Source organism: Oryza brachyantha, chromosome 9 (genome assembly GCF_000231095.2).
Source record: "Oryza brachyantha chromosome 9, ObraRS2, whole genome shotgun sequence".
Lineage (NCBI taxonomy): Eukaryota > Viridiplantae > Streptophyta > Magnoliopsida > Poales > Poaceae > Oryza > Oryza brachyantha.
This window is the reverse complement of record NC_023171.2, coordinates 11,239,441-11,260,907: the sequence shown is the minus strand read 5'-3', so window position 1 is coordinate 11,260,907 and position 21,467 is coordinate 11,239,441. Positions and strand designations below refer to the sequence as shown.

The following is a 21,467-nucleotide window of genomic DNA, read 5'->3' as shown; positions in this document are numbered from 1 at the left end:
AATCAAATCTAGATGACGATTAGCAATTATAGTAAGGGATTTTTTATCATCCTTGAAAAGTACCTCAAGGTACCAAGAATTTTAATATAAATTTTTAGTACCTCAAGATACCATACTTTTTACACTAAAAGATGTGATAGCTTGAGGTAATTTTTTAAAGATGGTAAAAAACTCTTATAGTAATCATTCGAGAGCAAAGAAATAGAAAGCGCATTAGATTTCCAATGAAATGCAAATGTAGCTAATCGGCAACTCGCCATCTTCTCTAGACACGAAGGCTAGCTCATCGACTTGAATTGGACCATGCCTTCTCTTCCTCTCCATCTAGGGCCATAGATGCCGCCATCTGGGGCCGCAACAGGAAAAGTTTGTAGGTTTATAGTAGAAGAACGGTAGAGAGAGGGGGGAGGAGATGACCCACTCCCAACTCCAATGGCACAACAACGCATGGATGTCGCCTACATCTACTTGAATACATGAAAATGCTTGGTAACCTCCCGATAGCTCAGGGTCTTTCTCACCATCTTGAAATGACATTGCTAGCTTGTCCGCGATGTGACATCCACTATAAATCTCGGTGAACTAGGCTTGGTGTCACTTGAAGCAAGGGATGCATGGGCACCGCAGACAACTAGAACATGGGTGTGGTTGCAGCAATGGACAATGTCACCTTCATTGGGCCTCTCGCGTTCCCTGCCGCCAACTTTGATGCTCACGGCTTGAGTAGCTAGCTCACCTTCCCTCTCTATGAAATGCCATCATTGCCATCTAGGGAGAGGGAACATCTTCGTATTCCCTGCTACTTACAATTGGCCTTTTTAGATCTATATCGGCTACCTCCTTTGCCGCTAGGACAGTTGGAGGAAAGGGGACAGAGAGCCGGCGAGGGAGAGGGAGATAAGATGGTATGTGGACCCTATAATTTTTTGAGGGACTATCTAGGGTTTTGCATAAATTCTTTTGTGCAACATAAACGTCACGTAGGTTCTACATTACCTAAAAGACCAAGTTAACATGCAACATAGCCATGACATGGAGTTGCCAAGTACTTGTAAGAATTTTTAGCTACTAATATATTTATCTATTGAGATTTGTATATGTATAGATTTATTAATATCTATATAAATTCAAAAAATAATATAAAGTTTTATATTGTGAAACGGATGTAGGAAGAAGATCGTAGAAGGGCAACATGCAGATAAGTACATAAACAAGTAAGGCAGCCGGTGTGAGGGTGATTTTTGAAATAGGGCAAGGTGACGTGAGTTTTAACAAGCGAGTAAGGTGAATTAGACCAAACATCGAGATAATTTGATAATCTTTCGGATTTAGTTTTGCACGCAATATAGCAATTCCCTCTTGTGCTCAAGTAACATCACGTGACAAGAATGGGTCAAGTTTTGGAGTAACCATGGTGAAGCCTCCTACTTGACCATTGTACGGAGAACCACTTAAACCAGCTTACATGTCCTTGTTTGAGTTTTTCATGAAAAAAAACAAAATAATATATTTGTAAATAAAAAATAATTTATAAATAAAACGTTTATATACATATTTTAAAGTAATCTAAAAGTTAATACTACAGATAAAATAAACTTTAATAAAAAATCTTAAAATCAACTTTAAATTTAAAATTTAAATTTTAGCATATAGACGTATGCAAAAGTTAATACTACTGCCGAGTGGACCTCCTATTAGAAAAGAGAGAGAAACGGTCAATCGCTTGACGAGGATAAGCACAGGCACTCCATGCGACTAGTATCTTCTCTGCGTGATCCAAGCCAACCAACTGAACCAGTCAAACCAATCGACGGCCACAATTAACCCATCGGTTGCATTTGCATCAGATCTAAGCCCGCCACGGCGCCACGCCACGCGACGCTATTTTGTAGCTCTAGCTTCCGTGCTGCTTCCAACTACTTGGCGTTGGCGAGCTCGCGATTCACAGCGGCTGACCTGCTCTGCCCGCCACGCGCCATGGGCCTCAAGCTCCGGCGGCTCGCGGCCACCCTCCTCTCCTCCCCGCCGGCCTCCGCCGCGGACGCGCACCACGCCGTGATGCGCGCCACGGCGCACCACCCGTCCACGGCACCGCCGGCAGCGCACCACCTGGACGCGCTCCTCGCCTTCGGCCGCGGCTCGCGTCTCTCCGCCTCGGTGCTTGCCTCCGCGCTCACCGACAGACTCCGCGCCGCGGCTTCCGGCCAAGGGGACGCCGCCGTGGCGCTCAAGTGCCTCGTCATCCTCCGGATCCTGCTCGCCCGCGGCGCGTTCATCCTCCGCGACCAGCTCGTCGCGGCCCTCGTCCGGCACCCGGCCTCTGGCCGCAACCCTCTCGCGCTCGCCGCCTTCCCGCTCGGCCGATCCTTTGCCGCCGCCACATGGGTCAGATTCTCCGCGCGCCTCCTCGAGCTACTCCTCCTCCTCCCTGACGTTCCCCACGACGCCGCAGACGCCGAGTACCTCATTGTGCTTCCCAACCGCCACCTCATCGCCGAGCTGGCCGCCTTCGCGTCAGTCGCCGACGCCGTCCGGCAGGCCCCACCACCTTCCTCCGCCCCACAGCACAACGCCCTCGTCTGGGAGCTCATCCGGCTCGCCGAGGAGGACCGCGTCACGGCGGAGCACAACATAGCCGCGAGGGTCCAGGAAATGAGCGAGCGCCTCGCCACCCTCAGCCTGGCCGACGCGGTGGAGCTGGTCTGCGTGCTGAAGCAGGTGGAGGAGAGCGCGTCGTCGCCGGCGGATTGGAAGTGGGCGGGGCTCGACGAGGACGTCGTGGGCAAGGCGCGGCGGCTTCGCGAGCGCGCGGAGGAGGTGGTGCTGCGAAGGACGGAGCAGGAGAGGCGCCTTGTGCGGAGGGGCGCCGCCGGGAGCGTGTCCGTGCGCGTCCGCACCGGCGGCGTCGCCGAGGCCGTCCGGTTCGGCTCCACGCGGTGGGCCGGCACGGTTCCCGCATGGCGATAGTGCGGTTTTCAGGTTTGCACTTTGTTCTTCTCCAAATTTATGAAAAAGAAAAAAGAAACATTTGTATGATCTCCTTTGTGACGGAGGAATCTGCTCATGGATTTTACGGAACTGGATTGATCCCTGCAAAATTCCTGTCAAATTCCCGCGTTTCCGAAAGATTCCTAGTTAGTGCTTGTGTCTTTCTTGTGTATATATTTTGGACTGAGATTTTGGTTGTGTTTTGAATGTTTCAATCCAAAACCTGGTTGCTTTTGAGTGAACTTTAGAACTGCTTGTAAATCATGATATGATTGTACTTTGCACGAGGAAAAGAAATCAACGACCGTGATTAATGAACTGAAAGCTCTACATTTGTTGGATCCGTGCCTTCATGTTCAAGTGTGTGTGATATTCAAGTGTGCAACAAGTTGTCCTACCTCTACACTAGAAAAGGACACTTGCTGTTGGTTTTATTTTTTTATTTCTTTTTCTTTTTCTGATGGGCACTTAAGTGATCATCGTCTACGTGACCAACGGAAAAAGCAATATATATATATATATATATATATATATATATATATCCTTAGCAATCTAAAAACATAAGTTGAAAAATAAACTACGATAAAAATCCTAAAATCAACTTTAAATTTATATGAAAAATTCAAATTTTAACATATAGATATAAACAGAAGTGAAAAAACGAGCCTATTGGTGTGATCGATCCACTCAAGATGCAAAGACATGGGTCATATGAGCGCTCTAAACCATACACTAACTCTGGATTTAACTAATAAAATTTTAACTTTCATCGTAAGTTGATATATAGATAAATCTAACCCATACATTATAAAATGAAGGAGTATTTAGTATAGGAGTATTTTTCGACTCTACAAAGCTAGTGCTACAGTTTTCAAGCTTGCTATCCGCACCTGGATACGGTGATACCGACCTCCAAAACCTACATGTTAAATTGGCATCCGGTGCCTTCTACGTGGATGTAAGCATTGACATTTGTGCCCCGGCAAAGCTGTGTCTGTACACACATCATCGGTGCTCTGAGCTTGTATTTTACTACTAACTCCAATTTATTTATAATTAATTTAATAGTTAATTTATAAAATAGTTATCTATAAAATATTAATACATGGTCCCACATGTCATACATAGTTTTTGTCTTAGAGTCCATTTGCAGCTGACTATAAATCAGTAGTCCGCTTCTCTTTTCTTCTCTCTATCTCTTTAAAATATACTTATAGCAGATGCTTATAGCCTACTATTACCTGCTCTTATTAGGCTTCATGGGCGGCGCCACCATCGATATGTAATTCGTTGTTACTTGCACGATTTTATAAACATGTGTGCATTTTATAAACATGTGTGCAGATCACATCATCGCCCATGATGCATTTGCTCTGTGTTTTGCTCCAACCAGCCACTAACCACTCCAAAAACGACGACCAGTTTCCTACCATAAACTAGTGTTTTTTGTTTCGGTTGACGGGCTGCCAGGTAGTTGCTTTATGATGGGTGGACTTTTTCTCAAAACATTTGTGACATTTCTTTTAAAATTTTTTTCAATCTATGCACCACCTCAGTTGAGTTCGGTGCTGATTGCTGCGTTTGTGCAACCGTGTGTACGCACCGCCGTTGACTCCGACTCAGGAAAGGGACTGAACAGTGGGTCAAGCAAGTAGAGCAGCCGACAAAATTCTAAACTGAAGTTATAAAAGTACAAGCAGAAACTGGGCAAGAACTGGATCCTCGTAGCAACATGCCAGAGCTGTGCAATTGGATCTTTATCTTAGGCCTTGTTTACAAGTTCCTAAATTTTTTTCCAAAAACATCACATCGAATTTTTAGATACCTAAATAAAACATTAAACATAGATAAACCAAAAAACTAATTGCATAGTTGTAGAAGAAATCTTAAGACGAATCTTTTGAGCCTAATTAGTCCATGATTAGCCATAAGTGATACAGTAACCAACATATGCTAATGACGGATTAATTAGGCTCAAAAGATTCGTCTTGCGGTTTCTAGGCTAGCCGTGAAATTCATTTTTTTATTCGTGTCCAAAAACCCCTTTCGACATCCGGTCAAGCATTCATGTGATGTTGTTACCAAAAAATTTTTGGCAACTAAACACCACCTTATTATAAGATCTCTCATCAAGCGCTAGAACATATGATACAGGCTGCATTCATTTCAGTGAAAATGGGGGTTAGTTATTCTGCACAGAAAACGTAGTAATAAATTAATACATAATTAATTAATTATTAATTATAAAAAATATAAAATAAATTAATATGATTTTTTAAAACAACTTTTTTATAAAAAATTTTTAAAAAAAACATCATTTATTAATTTAGAAAATGTGCGCGAAAAAGAGAGAATCTGATGTTACGAAAGAGTTAGCCAAACGTAGCCAGCCAGTGTCACTGCAGTACCAACGTACAAAACACAACCCTGCAAATACAGCTGATCAGCTGATCACTCCACACTACTACTGCAGAGTTCACTTGCTTCTGCTCATTTTGTGTTTCCCCATCTTTGGACGCGTTCACTTGCTTTCAAAACCTGCAAATACCCAGCAAATTAGAGAAGTTTACATGTTTTTCCTAAAAGAAATAGTTTACATTTTGACTGTACTAAAGTTACAAAAAGAGGGGTTTGAAAACGATCCATCTCTTTGTTCCAATCACACTGCATGGTCATATGAGCCAGAATTAGAGTTTGTATTGCAGTACCAGAGATCATTCCAGCCCAAATTCCCTAGCCAGGAACATAGCAATCAAATGACTAGTATTTTAGAAATAAGAGAGAAAATGACGAGTTCGAAATTGGAAACCTACAAGAACTCCAAGGTTGAAACTCCACCCAAGCGCAGAACACCGATAGGAACTCCGATGAAGTAGTAGCATCCGATGTTTACATAAGCCACTATTGCTTGCCATCCTGAACCAATAGCAACCCCTGCAAATTGAGACACACACAAACACGCACAAACACAAAAATTCAGGCTAGGTTGCACTTTGTAACACGATGTGCAAGGTGTACCAAGGCGTACCTGAAAGAACAGGTTGGACGCCGTTGAGGAGGATGGTGACGGCTAGCAGGACGGAGATGTAGTCCACAGCGTCGATCACCGCCTTGCTGGACGAGAAGATGATGGCGATTTTGTCGTGGAAGGAGAGTGCCAGCACAGTGAAGAAGAGACCAATCAGGAACGAAGTCGCCGTCGACACGATCGTCGCAAACCTCGCCCCCTTCCCGTTGCCCGCGCCAAGCTCGTTAGCCACGTGCACCCTACAAATTCGTAGGGAAATTTTCAGTTCAGACTTCAGACTACTGCGCGCGTTCAGAGGGCAGTGGTAGCGCAGCTACGCAACTCATGTTGTTTCTGTGAATTCATTTACCCTGTGCCGGCTAAGAATCCCACTGGAATCATCATCTCCCATGCTTGAAAACTCATACTGTTCAAAGGAGATGTGGTGACACTGGTTAGGTAAACACGTTCATATGCATTTAGGGGCAAAGATGTGAAACATAAGCAGGGTTTAGACATGCATGATTTACCAGATAGAACATTCACCGCAAGTTCAGAATTCTTCAGGTGCCCTGTGAGCAAGATCAGTATCCTGTCCTGTAGTACCAAGTCTCCAAACTAGAGGTAAAATGAAGATGTAAGACATTCCATCAAAATTTTCAATAATCATTTGAGGTTCGTCAAAATAGTTAATCTCATGAAACTGTTAAGTTTTAGCCTATTGCAAATTAACCATGGTTCTCTACTCACCATACCATAACGCCAGATGAGATTGATAGCTTGACAAAACCCCACAAATCCACAAACGCCAGCTGGGAGAACCCGCTCCACGTCACGGGACACCGGGCACCCGCAGCCGACGACGTAGGCGAGCTGGAGCACCGTGACAAGCCAGCCTGAGACGCTGAGCGCCATGGCGGCGCCGAGCACCCCGAACCGGAAGCGGCTAACCAGCAGCCAGCTCACCGCGATGTCGCGGTGACCCAGTTCTTGCGCTGGGTTGCAGGAACTTGTTGAGCGGCAGGACGACGACGTACTCGTAAGTGTATAAGATTTATACATGTAAACTTTAGATATATAAACTTTATACATGCAAACTTATATATACACACATATCCATATACATACATATAAACACAAAAAGATATAAATATTATATATATTATTGATATAAACTTAATATAGAAAAATCTTTATACATATAAATTTATACATGTAAACTTCATACCCATAAAGTAAAAAACTTTATATCCATAAAGTAAAAATTTATACTTGCAAACTTTATACCTATAAAGTAAAAAAAACATATACACTAGAACTGGGCCGGTCCATGAACTGTATATACAAGAAACGGGCCGTTTTTCTACCATGGGCCAAACCGTGGGCCAAAAATAGCTGTTTTGAGAGTGTTCGCACGGGCTCTCTCTGTACGAGAGGTCTACCGACCGCGGCATGCGCGTGAACTCGGCGGCCAAGAGTGGGGGCGAGGCGGCCCAGGGCCCAAGAGATAGCCGGACCAGTTGAAGCATGGAGGCGAGCCAGGAACGCACGGGCTGAGGCGACAACGCGCGTGCGGCAACAGAGAACGCAGTGACTTTTGCATACGGGGCCACGACGTACGAAGACATAAATTTTTGTATTTTTTTAAGTAGTAGAGATTAGCAGCATTTATTTAGCTACATAAACATATAAATACATCAGGCATGATAAATTGACGAACTGATAGCACACATTTAGTCTCCTTAAGGGGAATAATTAACCTTTTGCCACTCTTAGAAATGGCACTAACATATTTGTCACTGGACCCACATGTCATAGACACATGAGGACTCACGTGTCATAGACAGCGGGTGGCAAATATGTAAGGTGTCATTTCTAAAATTGACCAAAGTTAAATCCCCCTCCTTAAGGAGGTGGAGTGTTATGCCAATCGACCAGAGACCATGAATCTAGGCCAGGATCGTTCTGTTCGGAACTGAAGAACATGGCTGAAGTAAATAAAAAGAGTTTTTTTTAATTATTATTGAAATAGTACCCTGAAGTATATATTTTTATGTAAAAATTTGAGAACTCCAGAAAATTTAAGCTACATCTGGTATCTCAAGATAATTTATATGAGCCAGGGCCATAAAATTTTATGAATAAATAAAATCGATCTTTGCAAATCCAACAACCGACAGTGATTGATAGACCAGTGACTGGTTTGTGGGTCACTTTGGTTTTGGTCCTGACTTTTCTATCTCGTTATTCGATCACAGTTTCTTCTCTCCACGACTCCACCAACTAACCGCATAGCCATTACTGTGTTGGTGATAGGGTTGATAGCCACCACAACCTTGCTTTGCATCTATGTACGCTAACACTTAAATAATACTATCTCCCCGTTTCGTATAATAAAACTTTATATAATTGTCTAAATTTATAAAATGATGAATATATAATTTATATATATATTTAGATTTATTAGCATATATATAAATTTATGTAAGGCTAGAAAGTCTTACATTATAAAATGAATGGACTAGTAGTCTCTTTGTCATAAGATATGATATAAAAATTTCTAGACTCTAATGTATTTATTAAAAAGATAGACAAGTAAAATGGAAAATGTTATTATTAGCCAAGAAAACTTAAATATGCAGAGAAATTAAATGAGTTGATTATAATTAGTTGAGATAAGGGATTAGTCGAGATGGTGGGATATACGGAAAAAATAGTTATATTTTAAAACAAATTTTTATATCAGTAGGCACAAGCTATATATATATAGCTGCAGCCCTCAAAATAAATGAGTCCGATCACCATCCAATGATCCATTGCAAGTTTGCAATAGCGACGCGCGTGAGCATAAGTAAATACGGGTTTCCAACCCCATCAGTGTATATATCGCGTAGCCGGCGTCATCGTCGTCATGCTCGCGCCGTGGTAGCTAGCACGCACGCACTCAGCTACGCTCCAAAATCTCCAGTGCTAGGAAGACGACAGCAAACCAGCCTACCTCTGATCATGGACGTGGAGGCGCCCAAGGACGTGGGCCACGGCCACGGGCAGGCGGCGCCAGTGCGCGGCCGGGCGGCGCGATGGCTCCTCGCGGCGATCAACTGCGGGATGCTGGCGGTGGGCACGACGGGCGGGCCGCTCATTAGCCGGCTCTACTTCAGCAAGGGCGGGCACAGGCAGTGGCTCTCCGCGTGGCTGGAGAGCGGCGGGTGGCCGCTGCTGCTGCCGCCCCTCGCGGCTTCCTACCTCGGCCGGCGCGCGCGCGACCGCGGCGCGGCGCTCTTTCTCACGTCGCCGCGCGTGCTGCTGGCGGGCGCGGGGCTCGGGGTCCTCACTGGCGCCGACGACTTCATCTACGCCTCCGGCCTCGCGTACCTGCCGGTGTCCACCTCCGCCATCCTCACCTCCACGCATCTCGCCTTCACGGTCTTCTTCGCGTGCCTCATCGTGCGGCAGCGGCTCACCGCCGCGACGCTGAACGCCGTGGCGCTGCTCACGATCGGCGCCGTCGTGCTCGGCCTGCACACGTCCAACGACCGCCCCGCCGGGGTCACCAACGGGAAGTACTGGATGGGCTTCTTCCTCACCCTCGGCGCCGCCGCTCTGTACGGGCTCATCCTGCCGCTCGTCGAGCTCGCCTACAAGCACGCCGCGGGCGGCGGCCGCGCCGTCACGTACGCGCTGGTGGTGGAGATGCAGCTGGTCATGGGCTTCTTTGCCACCGCGTTCTGCACCGTCGGCATGATCGTCGACAAGGACTTCCAGGTACACGTGTACTTATCACCCTTCCCAGTGATCCAATGATGTATTAACGGTGGTTTATATTCTAGCTTATCGTATAAGTAAAATGATGATATGATAACGTAATTAGTAAAGAAAGAGTGGGAAAAATTTAGAAATGGACATGCCGTGCAACCCGTGCCGGGCGGCCCGCTCTGGCGACGCGCCGCCTCCCGCGCCACGCAGCCCGCTCCGGCGAGCCTTCCTCAGCCGCCGCCTGTCGCTCGGAGGAAGAAAAGCAAAGAGAACGAGAGAGTTGAGAAAAAGGAAAAGGGAGAGAAAGAGATTGAGGAAGAGGAAGATAAAAAGAAAAAAAAGATAACATATGGAGTCCAGTTGTTATAGGTTTGGAGTAGAGAATGTGGATATAAAGACTATTAGAATATAAAACTTATTTGAGTGGCCAAATAAAATAGAGTGGCTAAATATTTAAAATATTTAGAGAGTTAAATTTAATCATGCGGATGGAGATGGAGATGCTCTAATGGCACCATCAAACGGCCCTACATGCAAATTTAGTTAGCGTAAAGGTGTGTAACTATTTTAATTAAAATAACTTGTCTATACGATATGATCCGTGTCCTCATCATAGTGCAATTGACTTCTAGTCAAGCAGCTCCCACAATATGGACGATTGATTTGCATCATTGTCATTTAGGTCTGTCACTGTAGAGCGCTCTCTCTCTCTCTCTTCCCTCTCGCTCTCGCTCTCATATTACTTCTATTAACATGGAAATTTCTGCCCGAAAAAACGGGATGTCACTAGCACAGTAATTTTCACATATAGTATCTTTGATTCTGGCCAATCGATATAAGACTAAAGGCCTTGATTGTCATAATTTGTAATACCAAGAAGCAGAGCTCATTACGGTCCTTCAAATTGCTTGAAAATGTTATAATTAGTAGTACCAAGTAGTATATTTTCAATGGTGATAAAAAAAAAGACTCCAGCTTTCAATCTATGGCTGTTATGCACTGGTTTTTTTTCTTATCCTGCATATGTAGAAGTAACACCAGCCAAATTTTTGTTAAGTACTCTAGCAGAGTACAAGTACAACAGCAAAGGAGATGAGGTAGATGACAACTTGTCTATGTCGACTACACATTACCGGACACTACAATTTCCTTGCATTCCCCTACTTCCATATCAGCCATGACACTAGAATGACTCCTAAATCAAACGACATCACACTAGAGATATCACCATTGATGGTCGTAGAGAAATAGGGCGGCTAAACAAGAGCGAGAGCACATCAAATTCCGGGCTTACCTCAAGAAAACAGAGGTTGTTTTTCAGTCTTTATGGTGAGAAATTTCGGTGTACGCATCTAAAATTCCATGTTATCCTTTCCTCACCTGTGAAGTTTGATTTATATATTATATACCTCTAAAGTTTTTTTATCCTTTTATACTTATGTTAGTTGACCATTTTTAAGAAAATACATTATTTCCCTTGATATATCAATAAAATTTTGAAATGCTCTACGTAGTTTTGGGATATGAAAAAAGGGCAATGGATAAATTACCGAAATCATGGATTCTTTCTTTAATGTGAAATCTTTCAGTAAATTTGAAAAGTAATTTTTGAATGAATACGCAGTTTGAGAAACGAGGTTTTTTTTCACAACCATGTATTCCACCTTCTGTCACTACGTCAATCCATGCAAAATTTGTTGGTATTTATTTAATATTTAAAGGTTGTCTTCTCAAATTTTAGTAAAAATATCAAATAAAAATATGAAAACTTATTTTGGCTACTCTAATATTTTTCATAACTGAAAATTATTATTAAGTGAGGATATTTATCACCCTGTGATATAAAATAGGGGCAATATTGTTATTTTAGACAAACTTAACGGTCCATTGATGGTCACTTAGCATAACGGATATGCAGAGCATCAATATAAAAATAAAAGTGATGAACAAAACCTAGCGATATGAAATGGATTAGGTAAAAATTCAAGCACACGCCAAGAATTTTCTTTTAATTATGCATGCATGAAAACGCCAGTGGTGCCTGTAATCGAGTCAATGACGGCAACGATACAAATCCCAGATTTTCAATCTGAATTTTTTTTTATATAAACGGAGTAGCTATCACAAATCAATCCCAAAATAACCTTGATGCCGTCCTCCCCGCATTCAAACATGACAGCAACTGCCAACAGTGACAATTGAAAGGAATAAGGCGAATCGTCAGAGTAGAGTACTACTGTGATTTGAACCGTATATTTGTCCACGAAAAATAATTTATAAATAAAACTTATAATATATACATATACTTATACTAATATAAAGCCAAGTCTAGAAAATAAATTTTGATAAAAAACACTTAAAACTAACTTTAAAACAAAGATTAAAAATTTAAACATTGACTTATAAACATAATTATAAGCGAAATATAGGGCTTATGCCTTTTTAAGTTCGTCAGTTAATATCATGTGCGCAGCCTGAGAAGGACACGCGTGCGTGGCCGTCCATTTTGATCAATCTGAATTAATTATTGAGGTAGATATTGCCTTAGCCAGTGACAAAATGACAAGGGCCATTGTTCAAAAGATCATCTCATGCTTTCAATCAGGCCATTAGCCTTTAATTTTGATGGCCATGCCAAGAGTTGCACAGCCACTTAGCTATTTCCTCTCCTTGGATGGATGCTCTGTGTGGCCCAGCAATCAGCTGATTCCTGAAATCATATCTACATCACGCAACGTTTGATGAGGCTTCTGGATTCGGTGTTCATTGTTCAGATATAAGATAAGAGTTTTTTTTATTCTTTTTGAAAAATATTTTGAGGTATCATATTTTTCAGCGTAAAAATTTAGTATTTTGAGGTACAATGTAACTTAAGATATTAAAATTTTGGGTTTTTTTACCATGCTTGAAAAGTACTTTTGAGGATCAAAAATTTTAGTGTAAAATTTTAGTACGTATTATACTTTCTAATACGTATTATATTTTAAGGTACTAAATCTTTAGAGTTTTTTTAACCATCGTTGACTACCTCAAGGTACCACACTTTTAAGGTAAAAGATGTGGTACCTCAATTTTAAGTACCAAAAATTTATACTAAAACTCTTAATATCTTGAGGTATTTTTTAAGAACGGTAAAAAAACCTAAATCTTTATACCGAAAAACGTGGTACTTAATATATTTAATATATTTTTTAAGAGCGGTAAAAAAAGCTCTTTTCAGATGGTGGTAGGTAATACTCACATCTCTGGTCTCTGTGTGACTGTATCATATATGCACGTAGCGAAACAAAGCTTGTGCGTGAACATCATATCCATCATATTTTCAGATTGTTCGATATTCAAATTGTGACAGGTGTGATATGATTTGATTCTTTCGGTGTATTGGTGCCTAACGATCAACCTGAAACTGAAATATGCAGGCGATCCCGAGGGAGGCGAAGCAGTACGAGCTGGGGGAAACACGGTACTACACGGTGCTGGTGTTCAACGCCATCCTGTGGCAGTTTTTCTTCGTGGGCGCCATCGGCGTCATCTTCTACGTGCACACGCTGCTCGCCGGGATCATCATCGCCGTGTTCATCCCGATCACGGAGGTGTTGAGTGTCGTCTTCCTGCACGAAAAGTTCAGCAGCGAGAAGGGCGTGGCGCTCGTGCTCTCGCTCTGGGGGCTCGCCTCCTACTCCTACGGCGAGTACACCGACGCCAAAGCCAACAAGAGAGCAGCTTCCCAAGCTGAAGCATCCTTAGTTCTTGTATAGTGTACTGCTTGCTAGAGTACTTTTGTTGTGCCTGTGGCCAGTGGCCACATATGTAATTTGTATAAAGTGAATTGAATCTACGTACAGCAGTGGTGCAGCAGCCGCTCGTGGAGCAAAAAGAGCATGAGTTTTGTGCACATTGCACTATTGTGTATTCTATGTTACAATTTTTTGGGTCGGCAAAAACAAGCTACTTAACTGGCATCAGTAATGGCCGGGTACGATATGGTTGACCTTGTTTCTTTGTTCTTATTAATCTTGTCAGGCATGTCGATGGTCAGATAACAGAGTCCAGAAATTACAAACCCTGGTTCCGACAGGATTCTTGTCTATGCGATCTGAAAACGTAATGTGCATGCCACAATTGCCCGTGCCACCAACCCGCACTAGGATTACATCGTACATCATTAGGTCTTAATTTGAGCTGGGATCTGTGTAATATAGCTCCTTTGCAACATAGCTTTTCAGTACCATTTATTGATACGTGGGCTCAATATAACGTGTCAATGAATAGTATTATAAAAGCTATATTTTTTATGTTATAAAAAAATGTATTGAGTCTACATACATGTGAACAATACTGTTGAGAATCCAAAACCCCTAATTAATGGAACTTTTCAGTCCGTGTGAATCGTTATTGACAAACATGAAACCGATCGTAGCAAGAGGAATCCTTGGACCGACAGCTCGATTAACCAAATGTCAGTTCGACCTTCAATCTTACCCAACCCAACCTAATGGAGCACTTCCATGCCCATCCAAGCACCTCGCATCATTTTCAGCACCTGTGTTGTGTGTGTATATGCTCTGTCACAGCTTCCCCAAAATCGGAAAATCTCAGCAGCAAGATTTCAGAATAGATTAGCAGCATTTCAAGACAGATTTAACTACACAAACACATAATACATCAGGCATGATAAATTGACGAATGATGGCATAAATCCACAACATTAGTCTCCTTAAGGGGGTGGAGTACTAGGCCAATCGACCAGAGACCATGAATCTAAGCCAGGATCGTTCTGTTCAGGACTGGAGAACATGGCTGAAGTAATACCCTGAAGTAATACCCTGAAGTAATTTTTATGTAATAAATTGGTAACTGCAGATTCTAGATAACTTAAGGTATTAAAATTTTAAGCTAAAATTTGGTATATCAAGGTAATTAGAAGCAAGGGCCATAAAATTTTATAAATAAAAAAACGATCTTTGCAAATCCAACAGTGATTACTAGACCAGTGACTGATTTGTGGGTCACTTCGGTTTCAGTCCCGATTTTCTATCTCCTTATTCTATCACAGTTTCTTGTCTTCACGACTCCACCACTAACCGCATAGATATTGCCATGTTGGTGAGTGGTGACATGCTTGATAGCCACCACAGCCTTGCTTTGCATATATGCTACACTAACACTTAAACAGTAGTATTCTCTTTGTCCTAAGATATAAAAATTTCTAGACTTTAATATATTTATTTTAAAATATACTCAATTAAATGGGAAATGTTATTATTAGCCAAGAAAAGTAAATATGCAAAGAAATTAAATGAGGTGATTATAATTAGTTGAGACTAGGGATTAGTCGATACGGTGGGATATACGGAAAAAGAAACAAAATATTTACCTGTAATTTTTTAATTAACGCCATTGACTTTTAAATTTATGTTTGGCCATTCTTTTTATTCAAAAATTTTGTCCAAATATACAGAATTATAATATATTTATTAATAAATTAAATTATAACAAAATAATTAATAATTATATAATTTTTTTGACTAGGATAAATAACCAAACGTAAATCTAAAAATTAACTACGTTAATTAAAAAAACGGAGGAATTACATCACTAGGCACTGGCTAGCTGGAGCCCTCGAAATCAATGATTCCTTGATCACCGTCCAATTAATGATCCATTGCAAGTTTGCAACAGCGACGCGCGCGCGCATCAGTCACACAGTCGATCAGCCCCGTGAGGTATGTACAGGTATCCAACCCCATCAGTAGATCAACTGCGTATATATCGCGTAGCGCCGGCGTCATCTCGTCGTTGTATCCAATGCTCGCGCCGTGGTAGCTAGCTAGCACTCAGCTACGCTCCAAATCTGCAGTGCTAGGCAGACGGCAGCAAGCCAGCCTAGCTACCTCTAACCATGGACGTGGAGGCGCCCAAGGACGTGGGCCACGGGCAGGCGGCGGCGGCGGCGCCAGTGCGCGGCCGGGCGGCGCGATGGCTCCTCGTGGCGATCAACTGCGGGATGCTGGTGGTGGGCACGACGGGCGGGCCGCTCCTTAGCCGGCTCTACTTCAGCAAGGGCGGGCACAGGCAGTGGCTCTCGGCGTGGCTGGAGACCGGCGGGTGGCCGCTGCTGCTGGTGCCCCTGGCGGCGTCCTACCTCAGCCGGCGCGCGCGCCACCTCGGCGCGGCGCTCTTCCTCACGCCGCCGCGCGTGCTGCTGGCGGGCGCGGTGCTCGGGGTCCTCACCGGCGCCGACGACTTCATCTACGCCTACGGCCTCGCGTACCTGCCGGTGTCCACCTCCGCCATCCTCATCTCCACGCAGCTCGCCTTCACGGTCTTCTTCGCGCGCCTCGTCGTGCGGCAGCGGCTCACCGCCGCGACGCTGAACGCCGTGGCGCTGCTCACGATCGGCGCCGTCGTGCTCGGCCTGCACACGTCCAACGACCGCCCCGCCGGGGTCACCAACGGGAAGTACTGGATGGGCTTCTTCCTCACCCTCGGCGCCGCCGCTCTGTACGGGCTCATCCTGCCGCTCGTCGAGCTCGCCTACAAGCACGCCGCGGGCGGCGGCCGCGCCGTGACGTACGCGCTGGTGATGGAGATGCAGCTGGTCATGGGCTTCTTCGCCACCGCGTTCTGCACCGTCGGCATGATCGTCAACAAGGACTTCCAGGTACGCGTGTCCTCTTATCACCCTAGCTATCGATCGACTAATTAATAACTCCTGCATATCTAAAATTTCAACAAATTGAGAAAAACAAGGCCGTAGAAAATTCAGACTACAATGCACTTGGTATATACTCTGTTGCGTTTTTTCCTATTTAACCATTCACTCTTTAATCTTTGTTTAACGGGCTTTTTATTTTTTTTATTATTTTTGAAAAGTATCTCAAGAAACCAAGAATTTTAATATAATTTTTTTACCTCAAGGTACAATATACTTTAACAAGATACTGTGTACTTTAAAGATACCACACTTTTTACACTAAAAGATGTGGTACCTTTTGATAAATGAGAAAATCTGTGATTTAGCCTGCAAGTTATGAAAACTTCAACCATGCATGCACAGTTGCCCATATCTTCATTAGGTTTGCCTGCGCAGTATTTTAATTAGGAAATTGGGTAGCTTTCTTTCAATGATTGCTGAATTATCTACTACAAGATAAGACATCTGCATTAGCTTTGTCTATTTGCTTGGTCTGATATCAAATGATATATTTAGGAACGATAATTTATAAATAAAACTCTTATACATTTATTGTTAATGATCGAAGAGCCAATAGTGAAAAGTAAACTTTGATTAAAAAGCCTTAAATTAATACCAAATTAAGGATGAAAATTTAAATCTTGGCTTATAAGTATAAGAAGAAACAAAACGATGGAGGTGGGAAATTTCTGCCCCCAAAACAGAATGTCAATAGCATTAATTTTTATGTATAGTATTTTAGACAAGGAAAATGGTATAACCATTACGCACACAACAACTGCCCAAACATAGGGTGATGTAAAGCCTAAATTCAATTTATTTCTACAACGTCTCTTCGATTCTAGCCAATCAATATAAGACTAAAGGCCTCGAAAGCGCCTACACATTGTCGGACACTATAATTTTCTTGTATTCCCCTCCTTCGATATCAACCATGATACTAGAATGACTCCTAAATCAAACACCATGACACTAGAGATATCACCATTGATGGTCCTAGAGAAATAGGGCAGCTAAGCGAAAGCGAGATCACATCAAATTCCATGCTTACCTCAAGAAAAGAGATATCGTTTTTCATTCTTTACGGTGACAGAAAATTCGGTGTACGCCTCTAAAATTCCATATTATCCTTTCTTCACCTCTGAAGTTTGCTTTATATATTATATACCTCTGAGTTTTCTTATCATTGTATACTTATGTTAGTTGACCACTCGTTTTTTAAGAAAATACCTTATTTCCCTTGATATAAAACTAAAATTTAGAAATGCTCTACATAGTATTTGGGATATGAAAAAAGGGCAAGGGATAAATTACCGAAATCATCGAATTTTTTAAGAAATGTGAAATCTTTCAGTAAATTTGAAAAGTAATTTTTGAATGGATACGCAGTTTAAAAATGAAGATTTTTTTTCACAACCATGTATTCCACCTTATGTCACTAAGTCAATCCATGAGAAAATTGTTGGTATTTATTTAATATTTAAAATTTATCTTCTCAAATTTCATTGCTATTTTCAAATAAAAATATGAAAACTTATTTTAGCTACTCTAATATTTTTATAACTGAAAATTATTATTTAGTGAGGATATTTATCACCCTGTGATATAAAATAGGGGCAATATTATTATTTTAGACAAGCTTAACGGTTTAATTGTCACTTAGCATAACAGATATGCAGAGTATCAATATAAAAACTCATAGATATAAAAGTGAACGAACAAAACCCAGGGATATGAAATGGATTAGGTAAATACTCAACAAGCACACCCCCAAGAATTTTCTTAATTATATTGTTTGGACTGTCCAGAGAGTGCACGAGTTGTACAACACCCTATCGTTAGTTACGCATGCATGAAAACGCCAGTGGTGCCTGTAATCTGAGTCAATGACGGCAACGATACAAATCCCAGAATTTCAATCTGATTTTTTTATTAAAAAAAAAAGAGTAGCCATCACAAATGAAACCCAAAATGGCCTTCATGCCGTCCTCCATTCAAACATGAAAGCAACTGCCAACAGTGACAACTGAAAGGAATAAATAGGGCGAATCGGGCAGGCTGGCAGCGCTATAGTATGTGCCCCCGGTCATTTAGCGACAGAGAATATCGACTCCACGAAGTCACAAGAGATGATTGAATGACATGTTTATAAAAAAAATAACTTTTAGATAAAATTCTTATATGTATTTATGGCTTTCTAAAATCCAAAGCTGTAAAATAAATTTTATTTAATAAAATATTTTAAAATTAACTCTAAATTTAAATTTAAAAATTTAAATTTTAACTTATTAATTTAAATATAAGCAAAAAGACCTGGCGAATGCCTTTTAAGTTCGTCAGTTAATATCATGTGGACAGCCTGAGAAGGACGCGTGCGTGGCCGTCCATTTTAATCAAGAGGAATCAATGATTGGAGTGATTGGAGTAGATATTGCCTTAGCCAGTGACACAACGACAAGGGGCACTGTTCAAAAGATCCTCACTTGCTTTCAATCAGGCCATTAAGCCCTCGGGTGTTTAGTTTCCAAAAGTTTGGAGGGGTGTCACGCCCAAAGTTTTACCGAATGTCGGAAGGGTTTTGACATGAATAAAAAAATAAATTTTATAGCTTGTCTAGAAATCGCGAGACGAATCTTATGAGCCTAATTAATACGGCATTAGCACATATGGGTTATTGCGGTACTTGTGGCTAGTCATGTCTAATTAGGCTCAAAAGATTCATCTCGCGGTTTCCTCTAACCGTGTAATTAGTTTTTATTTTCATTTATTTTTAATGCTGCATTTAAGTGTCCAAGAGTTGCACAGCCACTTGCTTCTCCATCTCCTTGGATGGATGCTCTGTTTGGCCCAGCAATCCGCTAATTCGTGAAATGATGTCTACATCATGCAAGGTTTGATAAAGGCCTGAGGATTCGGTTTTCATTGTTCAGCTATAACCGTATAAGATAAAAGACCAAATTTTACGGTTTATAAGAAGGTATCAAGAGATACTAAAATTTTAATGTAAAATTTAGTATGTTCTACTATTTAAGGTACCAGAGGTATCGATTTTTTAGATTTGCTCTGGTCCAATAAAAAGTATCTCGAAATACTGGTACCTCATAGTGCTAAATCATTTTTCACCGTCGAATCTAGTTAAGTAGGATGGGTATTATTAGATCCAATGATCAGAAACGATCTGGAGGTACCGTACCTCGAGGTATTTTTTATTGGATTGGAGCGAATCTTACCAAATTTTATACTAAAATTCTGATTCCTCCAGATACCTTATCAAGAACTATAAAATTGCTCAATGATAAAACTTAGGCCATTTGAGAGTTTCTCCCCGTCTCTTAAGAGATATGAACTTCTTTTAGGAACTTGCTGCATTCCACATGTGGTGGTGATTTTTTTTTTTTTTGCCTTTTAAGCAAAGACAGGAGCTCTGGCGATCAATTAAGAAAGGGGTGTGTGTGTGCAAAATGTAAAATTGTTGCTGCCTTTTGATTATCTGGATGTCATCATCCTCAAAGTGCAATTTCAAAAGGACATCATGGGAATGGCCTTTATCTTTGCAAGTGGAATCCTGAGTCTTCGGGGGGGGGGGGGGGGGGGGAAGGACAGGGTGGGCAGCACTGCTACTCTGGACTCTGCATGATCTCCGGAGTGTTTTCTCTCTGCCACAAAAAGTCTGCTTGATTGCTTGCTTTAGATGTGATCCCATTGTTTCTGGGCTGCACATTTTGGTAGGCATGTGTCATGTCCCTACCACTAATTGCCGCATACATGATACATACAGTGCAAGCGTGGGTCAGCACTCAGCAGCCAGCACCATGGACACCTGCTGTAAGATATGATCAATAACAAACCGGTGGACGGAAACACTGTAGAACCACATTGCAGCATAGCCAGGAACGGTGCAGTTGTGGCACATTAGATGCAAGCACGAGCGTCAGCTTACTGTTTTCAGATAGTGGTAGGTATTAACTCATATCTCCGGTCTCTGTATGACTGTATGATAGATGCACGTAGCGAAACAAAGCTTGTACGTGAACATCCATCAGACTGTTCAGATATTCAGATTGTGACAGGTACTATATGGTTTGATTCTTTCAGTGTTGTGGCGCATAACGATCAACCTGAAACTGAAATATGCAGGCGATCCCGAGGGAGGCGAAGCAGTACGAGCTGGGGGAAACGCGGTACTACACGGTGCTGGTGTTCAGCGCCATCCTGTGGGAGTTCTTCTTCGTGGGCGCCGTCGGCGTCATCTTCTGCGTGCACACGCTGCTCGCCGGGATCATCATCGCCGTGTTCATCCCGATCACGGAGGTGTTGGGTGTCATCTTCCTGCACGAGAAGTTCAGCAGCGAGAAGGGCGTGGCGCTCGTGCTCTCGCTCTGGGGGCTCGCCTCCTACTCCTACGGCGAGTACACCGACGCCAAAGCCAAGAAGAGAGCAGCTTCTGAAGCTGGAGCGTCCTAAGTTCGTGTATAGTGTACTGCTTGCTACTTTTGTTTTGTGTGTGGCCAATGGCCACGGATTTAATTTGTAGTCGGTCATAAAGTGAACTGCATCTGCAGCAGTGTTGCAGCAGCCGCTCGTGGAACAAAAGGGCAGGAGTTTTCTGCACATTGCACTATTGTGTACTCTATGCGACTAAAAACAAGCCAGTACTTCAGTACTTCAACTGTAGAGTTTTTTTTATCATCCTTGATATCACACTTTTTAGTGTAAAAAATGTGATACCTTGAGTTACTAAAAATTTATACTAAAATTCATGATACCTTGATATACTTTCGAAGGATGATAAAAAAAAGCTCTTAACTATATCGATAATGGTCAAGTATGGACGGAACATGATCCTCTAACGCAAAGTGGAAGGAACTCAAGCCCGTGTTTTTATTACTCTTGTCAGGCATGTCCATGACCAATCAACTATACTCTAGTAGTCTAGTGAATGTACATAAGGGCATTTTATTTAGAAAATACTATTACGAGCGAGACCATTCAGGCATGATCAGTCAAAAGAAGCCTACG

At 42.3% G+C, this 21,467-nt stretch overlaps 3 protein-coding genes and 1 pseudogene across 3 annotated transcripts; 3 read left to right on the top strand and 1 right to left on the bottom strand.

Moving 5' to 3' along the window:
* Positions 1 to 1,802: 1,802 nt before the first annotated feature.
* LOC102714403 (putative clathrin assembly protein At4g40080) lies at positions 1,803 to 3,098 on the top strand. Its single transcript, XM_040527721.1, has one exon. It carries the CDS (start codon positions 1,978 to 1,980, stop codon positions 2,965 to 2,967), a length of 990 nt encoding a protein of 329 aa, XP_040383655.1. The 5' UTR covers positions 1,803 to 1,977; the 3' UTR covers positions 2,968 to 3,098.
* Positions 3,099 to 5,331: 2,233 nt separating this feature from the next.
* Positions 5,332 to 7,449, bottom strand: LOC102714124 (annotated as a pseudogene).
* A 1,426-nt stretch (positions 7,450 to 8,875) lies between these two features.
* On the top strand, positions 8,876 to 13,761 carry LOC102713850 (purine permease 3-like). Its single transcript, XM_006661269.3, has 2 exons — positions 8,876 to 9,760; positions 13,171 to 13,761. Exons 1-2 carry the CDS (start codon positions 9,002 to 9,004, stop codon positions 13,507 to 13,509), a joined length of 1,098 nt encoding a protein of 365 aa, XP_006661332.2. The 5' UTR covers positions 8,876 to 9,001; the 3' UTR covers positions 13,510 to 13,761.
* A 1,767-nt stretch (positions 13,762 to 15,528) lies between these two features.
* Positions 15,529 to 21,140, top strand: LOC102713574 (purine permease 3-like). The gene is made up of 2 exons (XM_040527909.1): positions 15,529 to 16,415; positions 20,586 to 21,140. Exons 1-2 carry the CDS (start codon positions 15,654 to 15,656, stop codon positions 20,910 to 20,912), a joined length of 1,089 nt encoding a protein of 362 aa, XP_040383843.1. The 5' UTR covers positions 15,529 to 15,653; the 3' UTR covers positions 20,913 to 21,140.
* The last annotated feature ends 327 nt before the right edge of the window (positions 21,141 to 21,467 follow it).

Excerpts from the sequence above, each read along its gene's own strand:
- LOC102714403 (XM_040527721.1), top strand. The coding sequence starts at position 1,978 with ATGGGCCTCAAGCTCCGGCGGCTCGCGGCCACCCTCCTCTCCTCCCCG.
- LOC102713574 (XM_040527909.1), top strand. The coding sequence starts at position 15,654 with ATGGACGTGGAGGCGCCCAAGGACGTGGGCCACGGGCAGGCGGCGGCG. Across the intron at positions 16,416-20,585 it reads TCGTCAACAAGGACTTCCAG|GCGATCCCGAGGGAGGCGAA; the intron begins GTACGCGTGTCC and ends TGAAATATGCAG.
- LOC102713850 (XM_006661269.3), top strand. The coding sequence starts at position 9,002 with ATGGACGTGGAGGCGCCCAAGGACGTGGGCCACGGCCACGGGCAGGCG. Across the intron at positions 9,761-13,170 it reads TCGTCGACAAGGACTTCCAG|GCGATCCCGAGGGAGGCGAA; the intron begins GTACACGTGTAC and ends TGAAATATGCAG.